This window comes from Dunckerocampus dactyliophorus, chromosome 5 (assembly GCF_027744805.1).
Source record: "Dunckerocampus dactyliophorus isolate RoL2022-P2 chromosome 5, RoL_Ddac_1.1, whole genome shotgun sequence".
Lineage (NCBI taxonomy): Eukaryota > Metazoa > Chordata > Actinopteri > Syngnathiformes > Syngnathidae > Dunckerocampus > Dunckerocampus dactyliophorus.
Window position 1 is genome coordinate 10,684,720 of NC_072823.1, and position 18,754 is coordinate 10,703,473.

The 18,754-nt window shown below is 40.3% G+C and overlaps 3 protein-coding genes across 3 annotated transcripts in view; 2 read left to right on the forward strand and 1 right to left on the reverse strand.

The window, feature by feature from the left end:
* The first annotated feature begins 1,485 nt into the window (after positions 1-1,485).
* On the forward strand, positions 1,486-6,741 carry endouc (endonuclease, polyU-specific C). The gene is made up of 8 exons (XM_054776372.1): positions 1,486-1,551; positions 1,657-1,713; positions 1,783-1,882; positions 1,966-2,077; positions 3,416-3,537; positions 5,922-6,034; positions 6,101-6,251; positions 6,313-6,741. The coding sequence occupies exons 1-8, from the start codon at positions 1,541-1,543 to the stop codon at positions 6,586-6,588; spliced, it is 942 nt and encodes a 313-aa protein (XP_054632347.1). The 5' UTR covers positions 1,486-1,540; the 3' UTR covers positions 6,589-6,741.
* Positions 6,742-7,566: 825 nt separating this feature from the next.
* Positions 7,567-18,754, forward strand: part of uba2 (ubiquitin-like modifier activating enzyme 2) — a 32,781-nt gene continuing 21,593 nt past the window's right edge. The window contains exon 1 of the mRNA XM_054776366.1: positions 7,567-7,606. The gene's annotated coding sequence lies outside the window, so the exon portion shown is untranslated. The remainder of the gene's footprint in view (positions 7,607-18,754) is intronic.
* Positions 10,188-17,823, reverse strand: pla2g15 (phospholipase A2, group XV). Its single transcript, XM_054776370.1, has 7 exons — positions 17,448-17,823; positions 14,925-15,081; positions 14,130-14,248; positions 13,499-13,597; positions 13,160-13,381; positions 12,940-13,052; positions 10,188-11,807 (listed from the first exon to the last, which is right to left on the reverse strand). Exons 1-7 carry the CDS (start codon positions 17,593-17,595, stop codon positions 11,406-11,408), a joined length of 1,260 nt encoding a protein of 419 aa, XP_054632345.1. The 5' UTR covers positions 17,596-17,823; the 3' UTR covers positions 10,188-11,405.

Sequence of the window (18,754 nt, forward strand, 5' to 3'; positions counted from 1 at the left end):
TAGTGGTAAATGCAAAGTGAATAAAGTACAAATTCACTCAACATCTTTGTATGTACTGTACGGTCAAACGTTCAAAGTCTTTCATTAGTGTACTCTCCTGGATCTTCTTGTTTCCTTGCCTGCAACAACTAAATATTAATTATTGAACCACCATGGCCAATGTTTTTTGGGAAAAATGTATCCAATAAGTGGCTTTACAGCTACTTCGAAGAGCGCTCTTCATTCTGTACAAGGCAATAGCAAGTACAAATTCTTCTGGTGCTATCACCCTTGGCCTTGGGGGTCACACTACGCTTCAGATGTGATTCAAGGTGATATGTGGTTAATATTAAGAGGAAGTTAATGGAATTGAACATACAGGTATACAGTAGGCCTACCTTACACAAATTTATTTTCTCAGGTTTGCGCACCAATATGATATCTCTTTGGATCATTTTCCTCACACACTGAGTGGAGGCTTTGTCACTCAATTGAGAGTATACATTACAAATAAATATGCCATTTGGAATACAGTATTACCATTTTAACCTTTTAGCGGTGGCGTTCAGCAGCCTCGTAGCATCTTCAGGTATTGTATCAAAAACAATAGCGTATTTCCAAGGTGTGTTAGATATAAGACACTATAACATTATTTTACATCACAGAAGGAAATCTAAACGGCCCCAAATAATACAAATCGAGTGTGTTTTTAGCGCTATCTGGTGGTCAATGTTTTGGTACGGAGCATTAACTTCGGGTCCACGCTGCGCCTGCGCAGTCCTGTGACTTGTAGGACTCCAGTGAGGCGATACTGCAAATTTAGATATCTATTTAGGTAAATCCAGGACCAGTATTACCTAGATCGATACTGATACTTGACAATTTTCGAGCTCATTGAATAATTTTTTGATAGTTGCTTTTAATTTGTTGATTATGATTATAATCAGGATAATACACAAGACAAAGATTTCAAGCAAGCAAAAAAAAAAATTTGTATTGGCGCACTTATTTGTGAACAATGCAACAATAATTAAAACAATGCAACAAGCCTATGTGACAATATCAACAAAATAATACAATTATGCTCGTTTATTACATATAATTGTTTGAGAAAAATAAAGTAAATAGCGCAAAATAAGTTTAAAAATCATTTTAAAAGACTGGATACAAAAATAAAATAATAGAATACAAGACATTTAATTCATTTATTAAGTCTAACATACAAGCTAACATACAACAACAAAACAGGACAAAATCATATAAGATATGTAAAAATTGTATTTTCAACAATAAAAAAGAAAATGAGTAAAATAACAAAACCATTTAAATAAATTATTCATTATTATGACCCACCATAAGAATGAAAACTTTATTCACAATTCACACATGGCTTGTTTGAACAGTCAAACGTTTCAAACATTACCTCAAATTATTGAAGTATCAAAAGTATCGATATTTTGATTTCAGAATCATGAGGAGTTTGAATCGGAAGTATCGATATTTCAGTATCGATCCGCACATCTACTACGCGTACTGCTGAAGACTTCTCACGAGTAGCATCATGTCTTCTAGGTTCGTATGTTTTTCTCTTGCACTTTTGAAGGTGTGAATTGCAACTTTTTATTTATTATTTGAGGTGTTTGTATTACTGTAACATTCCTAACGTATTTTTAAAAGGTTATGTGGACTCCTTCTCCTTCTTGGGGTGGTCCTTGGTGGAGTCAAAGCGTCGAGGTATTGCTAAAATTGTATTTATAGTGCTTTACGATATCAATAAAGTGATGCTGTGTGTTTCCATAACAGACTGTCAGTAAACCAGGAACTTTCTAGTCTATTCAACGAGCTGTGGATTTTGGATGTCAATCGGATGACGCCTGGTGTAGATTACAACATCTCCGTGCAGGTATATATGACGCTTTCTCTTCTTTCTCCACTTTTATTGTGTGTATTTTCTTTGATAATCTTGTGTTCGTTCGGGCTGTGCAGGGTCGAGCTGGTTATGTAAGCCAGGGCACTCATGTTGTGCACGATCACGCGTCTCTGCCTCTCTTCTCCAACGTCAACGAGAACAAGATGAGGAACACAACCACCATCTCAAGTCAGTGTGAACTTTATTGTGCTCCGAGCAGCCATTTGGAGATGCTGTCGCCGGCTATTAAGATGCTTATGACGTCACAAGAAACAATACAACAACAATACTTCGATATGTATACTATGTACACTGCGTACTTAGTTCCCGAGGGCGGGAATTTTGACAGTGGCCGTAGTGCTGTCCCAAATGGTTTACTGTCGTTGCGCTCTTACTGGAAGTGACGAAGGTGGTATTTACGGCGTCCTCTTCTTATTCGTCGCTTCTTTTTAATACTACAGTAAATTGCAACCACTGGAGTTTGTAGTCCCTGCTCTTCCACTACCTAGCCAAAATGGCTATGATTGAGGGCGGTTAACGTCTATCGCTGCGCACTCAGACATGGTGAGTGCAACATCAGGGTAATGCTAACTGCTTTATGCCGTGCTCGTCAGTGTGAACGAACTTTATGCCCAAGATACTAAGTGTGAGTGTGAAAGTGCGCGAGCTGAGACACAGTAGTGTGACGTGTCCGTCGCGAACGTATCGGCTGTAAGAGCCGGCTCGCGCTGTCGGGAGCCAATTGGGAGCCGATTATTTTTTTCCTCGTCTTTTTTTCTGTTAAAGGCGAGTGTCATCGGTCAAGATGTGTGGTGGCGTTGTCAAAGCGCAATTCGTCCGGGAAACACGATCGGTTCTATGCATGTGCACAACGCGCAGTGAGAGGCGTCTGTGTCCGCACTGAGCAGGGGGAGGTGAAGGGTTAACCACAGACTGTGGTGCTCTTTGAGCCGATTCATTTGTGAGAAATTTGCATGAAGAGATTTAACCTAATTTGTCTATTGAAATGAGTCTTTGTTTTCGTATTTTATAATCTTAACATATATTATAATACATTTTTGTAGCTGCTTATTGAGGTTTAAAAAATCCATTAAAATAACAAACATTTGATATGTGGTTTTTACATTAGTAATGCATTTTACAAAATACATATAATTTGGTAATATGTTAATTTAAGACACCAAAAAAATCTGAGAAGCCACTTGGGGGGGGCTGGAGAAGTCGGCTCTTTTTAGTGAGTCGAACCAAAAGAACCGGTTCTCTAAAAAGAGCCAAAATTTCCATCACTGAGATGCAGCCAACAATAGGCAGTCTTTGCCAGTGTGCCCCCTGGTGGCGATGTACAATATATAGGATGACGACGGCACAGTCAGGTTAGACCAGGGGTGTCGTGTCCAAAGTTTTCGGCCAGCATATACTGATAATACAATTAGTTCATTATTAATTAGATATACATACATTTATTAACGTGGATGTTTTGTTTGGATAGCTTAGCAGAGTTATTCTCAACTGGTGCTTTTCCTTTAGGGTTGATGAAGCTGTTGGACAACTACGAGAAGTCCACCGGTGTGTCTGAACAAGTCACCGCTGAAGAGCGGATTGAGACCAACCTCTTCCTGGACGCTGTCTTGGAGACAGAAGTCATGAAGGTACGTCTCGCTGCCCGTTTGTATGACAGGACAAGATACAGTAGGCCAGTTTACACTTCTAATGAGTGTGATTTCATGGTCCATGTTGATTTCCTCCTCTCGGTCTGCTTCTGGTGTGAGGCTGTAGCTGATCCCCACAGGGAGTTTGGTCTTTACAGAGAGAGAACAGAAAACATGTGCAACATCTGTGTGCAACATCTGCCTGCAGCCTTGGAATGCTGGAGGAATTTGATAGTCAGTTTATTGTAGCGCTTAGCTTCCTGTTGCTTGTCTTATACAACTACAACTTACACAATAAAGTAATGTTAATACAGCAGAATATCACACTTTAACTGTAATAACTGTCTTTCATCCATTATGCTAACATCGTATCGTAGATACAGAACATTCGGCAGTTCCACTGTTGTATCAAAAATTCAGCCTCTCCGATGACAATGTTTTGTTATGATTGACTCTGCAGCAAAATACTACAAAGTCAATATGATGCAATGCAGTTGTACACCACAGAACCCTACAACCACAGTAACACATGTTGAATTAATGCCTCTAATGTCTGGCATTGTTATTTCATTGTACTGTGCATCACAGTGGGTCTTTTATATACATATAATGTTGAAATGGCTATAGGGAAGATGAAATTATAGAGCATGATGATATGATTAATATATAATATAATATTTATGATTTACATTTGTTTCATATAGAGTAATCCCTCGTTTATCCTGGTTAATTGGTTCCAGACCCGACGGCATTTCCGTGTGAATTTTAATCTTAATAAACTGAATATTCTTGTTGTTAGAGCATAGAAAACCTGTTTATGACTTTCTAACTACGGCTTTTAGCATTATTAGAGCCCCGTATACATGAAATGACACTCTATAGTCACTTTTACACTATTATTCTTTGTTGACGTCACATTGCACAGGCTACGGGATCCCGACAGGGACAAAAGACGGCTGCAGCTAGCATAGCAAACTACCAAGCTAATTAGTTAGCCTCTCTCCACTTTACTTATTCTAAACTTAAGAAAGTGTTTCAAACAAAGGGGGGGAAGAAGGACTAAGAAGCCATAAACGTGCCACTGTCAGCCTCGGTTGAGGAGGTAGTGGTGGATCACAAGATGCAGACACGATGGACGACAGCTCGAGCAGATTAAGTCTCTTTTTAATATAAGACAAAAAATATAGAACAGTCCATATAACAAAGGGTGAAGGTGCAGGGACTAAAAAGTGCATCGTGCAAAAACGTCCCAAGTCCAAACGAGAACAATATAAGTGAAAAGCAAAAGGCTACAAAGTGAGTGATTACTAGTGGCGCAGATGAGGCATAGCTGCATGAACCCAATGGAATCGCCCAGTTCAGGAAGTCTAGTCTGAAAATGACAAATGAAAAAAGAGAGGAGGAGCGCAGGGAAAAAAAAAATCAAAACATACTAAATAGACATGAACACTTGAGACGTGATCTGAAATATAAACGGCAAAGAGAAGAACAGTGTTATAGCGGGGCGTGACAACCACCTCCAATGAGAGGAGAACCTTTTTTTCTCTCAGTCTCAGCCATGGCATGTCGGCTCGGCTCTGCTGGATCAGTAGACAATCTCCATGCAGTGTGAAAGGTAATGTAATCTAACGCCATGTCTCATAACATTACTGATGCCTAGTGACCAGAATACGACGTATAACTTGTCTTTCAATATTTTTTTGACTAAGAATAGGCCATAGTCAACCACGAAACGGCGATCATTTATGAATTATATTTTCTAAAAATGCGATATAGTGAGAGAGCGATATTCAAACAACGATCAAGGGATGACTGTGCTGTCGTGCCTAGGTTCCCATAGTGGGGTACGCCACTTGTCATTGGGAGTACGTGAATAAAAATGAAAAGCAATTAGCGCCCAACGCTCACAATTACGAGCGCACCTGAATGCCTCATAGGACAGAGCATAGCAGAAAGACAGAAGGAGACACGACATGAAGTTCTTCATTGCTGTGTGTGGCTTATATGAATAAGTAAGTAAGTTTGATGATTATGTTGTGTAGTAAGAGTGTTTAATGTTTCCAGGTGTGTGATTCACATTGCGCATCTACAGTACATTGTTGTAATAAATCTATTTTTCTTATTTACACATACAGCAAACTTTCCCATTTCGGCCACCATAAAAACATTGGTATGTTTTTCGGTGCTTGAATAATTGCATGAAGTCTAAAGAATGGTGAACATGATCAATATTGACAAAAACAGTTCTGCTTGTCAATTTGTCCACGCACCAAATGTCATCTAAGAATAAGCAGATGAGGTAATGATGATTTACAGTAAATCAACAATAGTGTGGTTCAGCTATCAAACAGGAGATGTAAGTGTCATTAAATGTGTCTTGGCAGCGAGCTCACAGATATCTGGTGACGAAAAGACAGTCTTCTTCTGACGTGAGACACTTTAAGAGTCAGCTGCACCTGATCTGGTTTCATCTCTACTACAGACAGAGAAACACCGGGTGAGAATAACGTCACCCTTTTTTATGTGCTTGTTTTTGCTGGTTTAAACTCAATTATTTTGTCAGGCCGGACTCGTGTGGATTTGAGCACGTCTTTGTCGGAGAGATCAAATCTGCCAGTGAAATCATAGGATTTCACAACTGGATCCAATTCTACCTCCAAGAGAAGAGCACACAGCTGGACTACAAAGGCTACAAGGCCAGGGAGCACGACTTGGTACGTGGAGCACTTTCGCCAATCACATCATGGCGTGATTTAACCCTCGTGTCCATTCCAGCCGGACCAAGACGACCACGTCCTGAACCTCCAGTTCAGTTGGCACAGCGTGCTCAAACCTGTGGGCAGCTCCTTCATCGGCACCAGCCCCGAGTTCGAGATGGCCGTCTTCACCGTCCTCTTCCTCATGAACACGGAGAGAAGCACCACGGTGTTGGTCAACATCGACCAGTGTCAGATGGAGCTGGTGGTCATCAGACATGGACGCTCCCTTGGGACGGCGTACCCCAAGCTGCTTAGCAGCAACAGCAGACACGTTAGACAGCACTCTCACTGATCTTATTATGATACATTCGAATTTTCCTTTATATTCATATCATACCTCTTCTTCCCACTAACGAAAATAACCATCATTGTACTAAAATGGAATGACTATGAGTTAACAAAAAATAATTATAATCTAATAAAAAAAAACATTAGTGGCACTGCACTAGGAATATTTACTTTGGTGTCTATAGTAGACAGGAAGTGTTTTTAAATTAATCGCGTACATGTGATGCAAACCACCAAACTCTTTCATACAGAAATCTTGCAAAACAGCACATTGTACCGTACAGTACATACACAGAACTCAGTAATACTAAATGTTGCTATTTACTTTGAGCATGTTCACACAGCAACACACAATCTGGCTATCAGATCATTTCGATGTGATTATTGAGTGACATCGGCATCATCACGTAGGTATCAAACTGCAACACGGGGAAAAAGCCTGCTTTTATAGGCAGGGTGTGTATTGTTTGTGTATTATGGCTAGTGGTCCTTCTACAGTCTGATGGCAAAAGGTTAGCCACGTTGGAGCGCCCCCTGCCCTCGTGGTGGCCACTGGAAGTGACTGCATTGGAGCGCCCCCTAAAGGTGGCCAACAAAGTGGTTACAGGAAAACTGCACTTTTTTGGGAATTTTGCCCATCATCCACGGTTCTTATGTAAGACATGAACACATGCATATTTGTCATTTCTGTGCGTTCGAAAGATAAAAAGGGACAGCTCATCACTGCACGTATGAAAACCACTTATCCACCTATAAAGCCTTCTGGAAAAGCCTCAGAGAAGCGCCAACAATGTGTCATTTACATATAAAGTGACATGCATATTAACCAAGCTACAGCGACATTATTATTATTATTATTAACATTATTACATTACTTACACCGATGGAACTATGTTACTGGCGCATTGACACTTAGTCAGACCACACCGGCTAGCTACTAGCCGGTTAGCGAATGAGCTTCACCACACGCTGGCCTGCAGAATGTCAGCGTCGTGCTCACAACACCTCAGACCACAAAAAAGGTAAGGCTACATATTTAAGCTGACACCACCGCTGCCTTTTTTTTTATTTCTGAGTTTGGAAAAGTTAAAGCTAGGCGTAGGGGTTCGTTTCTATATTGCTATGTGAAATCAATGCGCCGAGGAAGGTAGTTCCCGTAATGATTAAAAATGGCCAAAATATGGAAAATATTAAGTATTACATGTTATCATGAATGTACCTGTTACTTCATAGTCACAGCGTGTATATAAAACCTTGTTGAAAGGTTTTTTAGATGTTTTAATAGCGGCATTTGTAGGCGGCATAGGTGGATCCCATTGCTTGCAGTAATGAGCTGTCTCTTTATCTGTTTTTATATATTAAGAAAGCACAGAAAGGAGAAAGACGTGTGTTCGTGTCTCACATAAGGATTGTGGATGATGGCCAATTTTTTTAAGTGCAGTTTTCCTTTAAATGGCCGTTAAATGTTAATATAATTATTGTAAGTAGGACCACCCACCAACAGGGGGAGCCCGTGACTGGTACTGCTGTGTGAGAGAAGCTCCGTTGTTCCTGGATGTTGTCTATGGAATGTGCGGCGGTGAAAAAGAGTGATTGTATGATAGCGTGAGGCTTCATCGCTGGTTGTATATATTTTTATACTTTGGATACTGGTTTGATCATATTTGTTAAACTTTCTCCTTCAATTTTGTGCCAAATTTATATGCATACTTAAATAATCGCAATCGCGAATGGCCTAAAGGTCAAACTCAACCGGTTCAGATGGACGGATCGCAACGTCAGACTGGGGTGGAGTTATGTGGGATTATTATTTATTTATCAGCGATCATGTGAAATTTGAATATGCTAAATACCATTTATTGAGCCGTAATTATTGGGCGCTAACAATGTTGTTTGTAAATATGTTATAAAATATTAAAAAAATATTTTTTTCTCATGTTTCCATTCTGGACAGTTGTCAATTATCTAATTAAATATGTTTTATATTTCAAATCAACTTGTAATACTTTCTATATGCTGAAATCTACAAGTGTTTCAAAATTTCATTGAGTTTGGATAAATAAAAAAAAGATTGCATTCTCGATCACAGCTTTTGTCTTAGGTCAATGATAAAACAAATGTTACTGTAACTTCCTTAATACAGTACTGAAGTTAAAGAGGTGAGTTAGGTATCAAATTAAAGGTCTTTTGATGCTTTATGTTGATTTGATAGATTACAGGCATGATATTACCCCAAAAATTAGATGTCATAATTATTGGTTTCAGTTAGTGTAATAATGAATTCTGATGCACTTTACAGATTATGGTAATTATAAGTGTAGTCTTCTTCCTGTGTTTAAATAAAAAGGATTTTCACTTTTTGAAAACTTGGGTACAGGTATTGACAAAAGTGTTGTGGAGTGGAGTTACTAATAGGATGTAGTGTATATATGGAAGTGTGCAAATTGAAACACAAGACTTGTATTTGCAATGGAAACTTCCTCCTGAGAGCTGAGAAAAGAGAAAAGGGCAAATATGAAAGCCTCATTGACAGGATGTTGTGACGTGTGTGTGTGTGTGTGGAAAGCTCACTGACTTCTTGCTTTTCAACTATAAACACTCAACTAACAACTACCGTCCTAATTTAACACATTGCAAAAGTAGTCAGTCACCCTTGGGTTACGCAATGCCTGTTAAAGACTCTACGGTTAAAAGTCAAACTAATAAAGAGTGAAGTCATTAAGTAAATACAGTGACATTTATGGTGTAGCTTGTATATTTACATGCATCAATTGTTCTGTTAGTTTGTTTGTGCTGTATGGCGTAACACGAAACAAAACGGCTTACAGCTAATTGGACATAAATCGTTAAATGTTTGTTCGATTAGCTTCATAACACATTTTGCTAATAAGAACAAATCAAAAAATTCCCCCGTTTACCGTGGTTACTTGGTTCCAGGCCCGACTGTGATCAGTACATTTTCACGAAGTAGGATTCCTTTATTATAAATGGAATATCTTTATAGCTGGAGCACAGAAAACCTGTTTCCAACCTTCTAAATACGGGTTTCAACATTATTAGAGCCCTCTGGACATAACTAACACCCCTATAATCACCTTTACACTCATTGCCCAATAAAGTAGACATAATACAAGTAAACAAGACATAAATAAGACTGGTGCTCTTGTGTGTGGCTATAAATGTGTTCCCAAGGAGAGCAGACTGTTGGACGGAGAGGAAGTGATGTTGGGGTTTCGGAGTTGAGTTTTAGCTTGGTATGAGTTACTGCCGCAACAGTAGCCTGTGTTTTTAATCGGGCTTTTACTAGGGATTATTGTGACTGTTGTGAGATCATTCAAACCTGCAATCAAGTCTGGTGTGTGTGTGTGTTTATAGTAACATTATTGACACCTATTGACCAGTGTAGAATACTACATATCATTCACATCGTCTTTGAATGCATCTTCTGAATGCCTTACATTTGTATTTTACTTCTTTTAGCCATTTTATGCTTGAAAATGTTTGACTTAGGCATAAAATACGTAAAATTTGCTTCAATATGCATATTCTATGACTAATAATAGGTCACATTCAACCACAACATTCAACAGCATGATTTATTAATTTATTTTTGCAAAACAGAGTGAGTGGAGCCGCGAAATTTGAACCACTATGTGGCATGGGACGACTGTAGTGCAAAAGTCGTGCGAGGTAGCAGTAATGTTTGAAATAAATTTCAAAGATTGAATTGCACCATATAAAACATTTTATGGAAGGCAGCACATACAAGTAATACAATTACTTTTCATGATTGTCTAGACAGATTTAAGAACAACAACAGAACTAGACACAAGTGAAAGACAGAGGCAAAAAGTAGCATGCAAGGGTGACATTTCACTGGATGACAACTTTAAACTGAAACAAAAAAAAGACCAGCAAGTTTTCCATTAAGGCAATCACACTTAAACAAGGAAGACAATTTGGTAGTTTGACAAACAAATACGTTTACGTCACCGTAATACGTTTTGAGTGGTCATATGGACCAGTACGGAACACAGCACTGGAAAACAGATGAAATGGAGGAAAACTAGTGAGGTGATCTCTAACGAGTACGGTATGTAGTTCCCGTGAAGACTGAGGGAGAAGCAATTGAACCTTTGAGCTCGGTTACCTTATACTCAACATCAGTAGGGCTAATTGCTTGAAGTTTGAAGAAAGGGCCATCAGTCTTCAATCTTCCTCATTCAAAGAGTAATAAAAATACAAAATGATGTATTTAAAACACCTGACAAAGACGGGCCCAACTTCCCAGGTACTTCAGGACTAATGTATTGTATAATTTGGCAACATAACCACACAAAAACACAACCACAGAAACAGCCGAGAGAACTTTGTAAAAGTATTATTATATGCTGTAAATGTGCTAAAAACAACACACTAAAAAGGAGTATAAATATGGCCCTATTGAATTAAAAGATTAAACTTTAAAGATTAATTTAGACAACACACTCTGTATATCCTTCAATATAATAATCATACCTGATGTCTTGGCTTCTTTCAAAGCTAGGAGAATAGAAAAGTCAGTAAACATTATTACCTCAGATGTGCAGTTACCAGTACTGTATAAAATTAATTCAAAGCTGTTGGCTTCAAAAATGTATTTCAACATGGCCTGCAAGGAATTAAAGAGATGACTCATGGTTCGGTCGTCTTAACGAGAACACAGCAGTTATTGTGATAGGAGGTATTGAAATGGCTGCTGTGTCCTCAAGTTAGCAACGCAGCACGTCCAGGTGAGGATTTTGGCAGGCAATGTTCATAGCACAGAGGGCGTCTTGTGCGTCACAGCGAGAAAAGCACCTTTTTGATGTAGGCCACGGTGGAGACGTTCAACAGCATGTTCACGTGCTCGTTCCCAGGAAGCTCCTGCAAGGTCACCGGCTGTTTCTGAAACCCCACCCACCGCTTGCACTGCGTGGCGCTCAGCAGGTTCACCGTCCCGTCACCGTCGCCCCACACCACGGTGGGATCCGCGTCTGGGAACTTAGAGGAGTACTGGAAAGCTTCTGACGTTGGAATGCCGGTCCCGTACAAGCAGTGGACGGTCACCCCAGGCGGTGTGAGGTCAAACAGCAGCGACTCCGTGTCCTGACGCATAAGCCAGCCATCCTCGAAGCCGATGTCCGAGTAGAAGCGCTTGTAGTCCATCACGGTGTAGTTGGTAGTGGGTGTCTGGATCAAGACCTGCAGGTGCACACAGACACACAAAATAAACTATTACAGTACTTAATGTTTACTTATGTGACTTTAACAATATACAGTATATACTGTATGTACACAATGTACGCAAATGTATGACACGTTTACTGTTTTTTGGTATTGCTGGTTGTGAGGTTGGAGTACTTAGTGAGATACATATTGAGGTGTAAGGGCTCCATTTTGCAATTTTTACCAAATATGGTTCCTTGTTAGATAAAGGGTTAGGAAAAAGACGAAAAAGAAACAAACACATCAATAGTCCAGCACTTTTGTGAGGCTCAGCAGCTTGAGAAACAAAGAACAAACATGTTTCAAACCTGCTAAGCGAACAATGGATCAAATACATTTTTAGGCCCTACAGGGAGAGAGTATGGCAGCAACATTATATTCTGAGGGCAGGTCCACTGTGCCACACTTTGAAATCTCTCACAGTCAGCATTGCTGTAGTAAGCCCCGTCCAGGGAAAGTATTTGGACAAATGCCTTGCACAAAATATTACATTTGGGAATAAGTGCTGTTTCATTACCAAGGAATTAATTCTGCTATCATCTATTTAGTCTCTTGTGTATTAACAGCTGCCAAATGCAAACTTAATACTTGATATTAACTCCAGCCAGACTTACTGTATCTGCTTCATGTGTCTTCAAGTAACACGAGAATGGAGGATGAATCTCTTGTGAGGCAATTGTCCTAATACTTTTGATCCCCAGAAAACGCAGGTACTCTGCCTAAAGCGTCTGTAATTCTTCAAGAGTGAACGGTATGCTTGGGAAACCTAATTAAAGCTGAAATTCTACATTTCAGTCGCATCTTTTATTTCCAATCCATTGTGGTGGTGTACAAAAGTGAAATTGTACTAACTTCACCTTTTACTGTGCAAATACCTGGACCTGACTTTGTGCTTTGTTCAAGCAGGGCCTCGATGGTAAAGTCATCTTTACAATTCATTTCCAGCTTTCAGAAATCTGACACTGTACTTTTAGTACCGTACTCATCATGCATGCACAAGATACAGGTTTTAATTATATCCTTGGTCAACATTCAAGCCAAGTACTCATCATCCATGGTTGCTATGTTACTTGATGCTAATATGATGCTAATAAAGAGGAACACACACCTGATCACTGGGCCAAGTGTGGGCATAGGGGAGGAGCCAAGAGGTCGAAACAGCCGAACGTTGCTGAGAGCGAATCTTCAGCGGTCTAATGACTGGGATGCCGTTATTGTCACCTAAACATAGACAGAAGAAACCTGAGTGAAAAGAAGTGAAAGTAGACAGCAGGAACAAAAAGCACCAAGGTATTGTATGTAGCACATGGTTTCTTCTCTTTTCTCACCAGAGGTGATCACGCGGAGTGTCTTGGCCACGCCTGCCCACGGTGCTCCCAAAGCGATGAAAGCTTTGATGTATTTGTCCTTCCAGGCTTGTGGCTGCTGGTTGAGGAAGTACAACGTGTACATGTTGCCCATGCTGTGAGCAATCAGAACCACAGGCCCACCCTTCTCTGCCATCTCCTCGATCATCTTCTGTAATGCCAGGAAGTACTCTTTATTTTCATCTGTCCACAAAAAAACAAGATTGTAAATGGACTTTCATCTGCTGGACAATTAAGAAATTCTATTTTGCTTATTTACGTATATTAGGAGTGAACCAGGATAGAAGTGTGTGTGCTTACTGGGTGCTTTCCGCCAATCATATGGAGCTCCTCTCACATCAACACCTCGAGTGTAGCCCCAATCCACCAGTGCCTGTGCTATATTAAAGAAATACATACCTAGGAGGCAGACATTAGCACAAAGTGGCTTTAGTGGAATACAAACATCTCTTCTGATTTTCAATTCAAATTTGAGTCCCATTTTGCTAGATTCATGTTTATTTGACAAATAACAGGTCAGGTTGTCTGTGTATGCCCTCAGGTGTCTTTACTTGTCAAAAACCATACACTGTTCTCATTCATTCAGAAGTCCGCGTAAGATGAGACTGTCCAGGCTGAGTTACTGATCCATTGACTGATGGGCATCTGCTAAGATACGTATCTGTCCATTTACGTGGCGGCTTAGTAGAACCACTACAACTGTGTTCAACCAATCAGTGTTCGTCAGCACAGCCCACCCCTCCAAAAAGCACCTAGTGGCTAGGAGGGACTTTTTCGGCCACTTGAAAATGCAGGGGAATTTCAAACTACCAGGGTAAATTCCAAAGTTCCTCATAAAGTTCCTGCGGCAGAAAAGGGGCTATGGTTTCATGTTTTTAGAATTTTTTCCCTTTTCTCCAGGCTGTTCATCAATATTCAGCCTTCTACTCACCCACACTTCGTTTACTGGGGTCCAGATACTCCACTGAGTACGTCTGGCCAAATCCAGGGACGCTGATGTTCACACCCGGCGGTGATGAAGTGGTGTGTGTTGTCTTGTTGTAGATCAGCCTACACGTACACCACAGGTAAAATACACAGGTACACACGCACAACCGTCACAGGGAGAACTCGATTGTTGTTAGTTCTGGTTCTGTGTGGTGATGCGTCCATGGGGAAACACAAACAGAATCATGCAGGTGCGTCACCATGTGTGATACTTAGTTCTCTTTTTTTAACGAGCACATTTCTTCTTTTTACAAGATGTTTTCTACTTTGAACTATTGCATGTTATATAATATTAGGCCTTAATGCTCATGAAATACATGAACTGTGAGACTATAATGGTCAGTGTATCATAGCAATCCAAGACTTGACCATATGATTTTGTTGGACGCACTTTCCTCTTTGCCACAGAACTGGTCATATGTGCCCAGAGCACAAAATAAGTCATTTCAGGATATATTTTTTGCCGTAGGTTTTGACTGGAGTCTTTCTACAGTATTGATTTATTTGATAAAAGGTGACAGCCCATATATGCAACTGGAGCCATGCAAATTCGCCAATTTAATAAAAAATGTATTAAAAAATGTATCTACACATACTCCACACCTGTTAATGACCAATTTACTCGTCGGCATGCCATTGGCACGCAAAAATTGCGTAAGACTGCGGGGACAAAGTGTGTACAAGTGCAAACAAGGCTTTAGACGTCATTTCTGTAGACTGCGTGGCCCCTGCACCATACCTGATGTTGTCTATCCAGCAGTCAATGGCGACAGGCACTAGCTGCTCCAGGTTGAGCCACAAGGTGAAGAAGGTGTCTGTCTTCTTGTAGCAAATGTAGTGAACCACACTGGGTTTATCCAGCTTCGCCTCCAGCTGGTTTCCTAGGTCCCCCGGAACTGTAACAATACAATCAGTAAAGAGACACACATATTAATGTAAAGCTTTTTTGCTATTTACAAGTGATACAACATCAACGACAGATATATTTGAAACACTGAAAGACAAACTCTATCTGAAACCTTATCATTCAAGCAAAACTGCACTTTTTAAAAAATGTTTCCCCATCATCTACAATCCTTATGAGAGACATGCACACGTCTTTCGCTGTTCTGTCCGTTCGAAAGAGAGAAAAACAGCTAGCACGAGGCAGCTAACAATGTGCGGGATGGGATGCGCCTATTCATCCATTCATTTTATATGCCGCTTATCCTCATTAGGGTCACGGGGGCATGCTGGAGCCCATCCCAGCTGACCTCAGGCTAGAAGCAGGACACATCCTGGACTGGTCGCCAGCCAATCGCAGGGCACATATAGACAAACAATCGTTCACACTCACATTCATACCTATGGACAATTTAGAGTCTCTAATTAACCTAACACACATATTTTTGGAATGTGGGAGGAAACTGGAGTGCTCCTGCCTGTGTGGTCAACATGCTAACAACTAGTCCAGGATGCACCTATTCCGCCTGTAAAGCCCCCTAAAAAAATGCTCCAAAAAAATCCAACAATGTTCTACTTTTCTGGCGGAGTGACACAGCACCTCACCCACAGCGCCACTCACAACGTCTCAGGCCAGTGCTGCTGCATCACCTGTGAGTTTCTAAGTTAATGCTGGGTTATAAATCATGCCTTGCTCATGTATATTAGAAGGTTGTGGCAATAAGCTGAAGCTTTGGTCAACTTTGACACTCCGCATGCTACCAACTAAACATCCGGACAGACTGTAGCATTGCATACTGGCTCTCAACTTTGACCCGACGACATCACTCACTTGCTGTGGGCATTTTTGACCTGAGGATGAAGCTGAATTTACCAGCTACACGGGGAGCACAAATCTTGTGCTGAAAGATACAGTCATCCCATCAATCGCCATCCCAGTGAGAGCAGACATTGTCAGCGACTGTTTTATTATGTTCTTATTTTGTCCATCAAACATTCTGCACTAGTGTTACATGATAAACCTACGAGAAGTGTTTCACTCTAGCTGGACCTGCCGAGCACACAGCAACGTTATTCTCTGCCTGAGGTGAGTAAAAGTAAAAAGTCGTAGTCGTCATCGGCTTTCACAAAGTCTGCCATGGTTAGTGGTCGCAAACGCTCTCTCTATGTTGCTGTTGTCCTGCGAAATCATTGCACCCACAAAGGAAGCTTTGGTAATGCTTAAAATGACCAACATACTGTAAGTATTACATGCTATCGTGATTGTGCCTGTTACTACATGCTCTCAACATGTATGAACAACAATAAAACGTTGTTGGATGTGTTTTAATAGGGGGCTTTATAGGCGGAATAGGTGACTCCCATTACCTGCATTGTCTTTTTTCTTTCTCTATTTAGAATGCACAGAAAAGAGAAAGACGTATGGTCATGTGTCACATAAGGATTGTGGATGATGGGCAAAATTCAAAAAAATTGATTGTCAGTTGTTATTATACTTATTAAAAAAAAAGTTTTCGGGCGAAATTACAGGATGAACCTAAAAGCGCTATATAACCTTTACAGGTTACCTGAAATTTGACCTTCCTAAACTTGTTCAGTGTTTCAGTTCTTTTGGTACAACCTGCTGTTCTCTAACCTGTGAAGTTTACAGTGCATTTTAGGGTCATCCTGAAATTTCAGATGAAAGCCCAATATCCCTAACTTTTTGCAGGCAGCGTACAGTATGTGCCTGCGAGCTCCCAACCTCATGTATGCAGAGGAAGTACAAGATAAAACTACCTTTGATCGGTGTGTGGGAGGGGGATAAGGAATATAATGGTAATGGCGTTTAAACTAGGATTATAAATCAACAATTGGCTTACTGAAATGGACCACATGATGAAGTGAAGGGATTTTGAAGGGACTCTGATAGGTTGCATAGAAGGAGTCATATGATTAGACTGTAAACAACATGTCGAAATCAACTATATCAAATGTTGTACATATACCTTTTAAACACATCACGTGTGATCTATTTCATATTACTCTGAATATTAAGCACGTGCTGTTTTAGTCATCAGTCGAATAAATTAAATTAAAAGGGAAATTAAACTGACTTGACTCCCTTCGTTCTCAGGTGAAATTGGTTCCAAAACGACACAAACATAAGATTTACTAAAGTATGTACTAAAGTAATATATAACCAAAAGTATATTACATGTTTGTGCTAGCAAACGACTGAGACAAAATCATTCGAATATTTGAAGTCTGGTTTGGCCAGTCTTGCTTGTCACTCGTCGTCAGTCAACGGTTGACATTTTACAATTGCAAGTACACTTACCGAGGATCACTGGAGGTCCCGGGGACTGGCACTGCTTGTTGTCGACGCATTTCCCCACAGGTTTGCCGGAGCTCCTTCCAGAAAACAGCAACAATAACAACCCAACTGCGAGCAGTGAGAAGGCGGTTACCCGCTGCCGACCCGCCATGACTCCTGATGTCTCATAGCCAACAAGACATGACTGTCAATCGTTAGACGCACTGGTTAGTTAACTCGTCCAGCCTCGCTGACGGTGTTTGGCAAGCCAGGGTGAAGATACTGACGATCACGGGGTTCACTACAGATCGCAGAGCAATCTAACCGGCAAAGCAACTTCAGTCAAGTCACAAGTAATCGAGATCAGATTCGTCGAACGTACAGTAACTACGGTTGGGAATAGAATCAGATGACTTTACCCTGCTTTACCTGCCAGAAACAGTTGAAATACACTGCCTGGCCCCAAAATATTGAATATATTTGTAATATTTATTATATCATTAATATTTTGTTGGACGCCGTTAGCTTTCGGTAAGCATTCGCTACGGCAACGTTTCCACAAGCTTCTGCTATGGTGGCAAATAGGGGCAGACGCGCATTGATCATAAACACACAAAAAAATAGTAAAAATACAATGGGGAAAGGCTGAAATCACAAATGCAAATTCAAAAGAAAAATTATACAAAATCTGCAAAACGCACACGCAAACCCCAAAAACAACTGCATCAGAGAAATGCTGCAAGTTGTATTTCTAAATATACATTTTTAACATTCAGTAAATATGGATGTTTGCATTTTGTACCGGTCTCATTCTGACTTTAACGTCAAGTGCATAAATTGGATGCTCAGTAATATTAATGACATGTTATCGCAAAGTGTTTAAAAATGTAACTTTTCATTCCGCCTCTTCAAAAATCAGACAACTTTCTTCTGGGCATCGAGAGGCCTGTACTGCAAAAGTGGCTGAACATAGACAGACTTTGTGCTCATGAGGCAGCTCAACAAAACCTAAATGCCCCAAACAGAGTTACACGGTACTGTAACTTTGTCAATTCTGGTTGTCGGCTTTGTGCTCGGTGTGCGTTCAGATAAAAGGCAGTGTTTGAAATCATATTTTTCAACTTCCGTGCAAAAATGCAGCGATCCTAGCAGGTGTATTTTACACAAGAGGGGCAAGTAATTATTATGGAGCATTATGAGTTTAAAAAAAAGCATTATCACTGCCAAAAAACACACTTTCGCCACCAGTAGAGCGATGGAGGACTGCTGGCAGATAATTGCTGAGCCTGTAAATGCGCATGTCAACACTGATTATACTATAACCGTAGTGT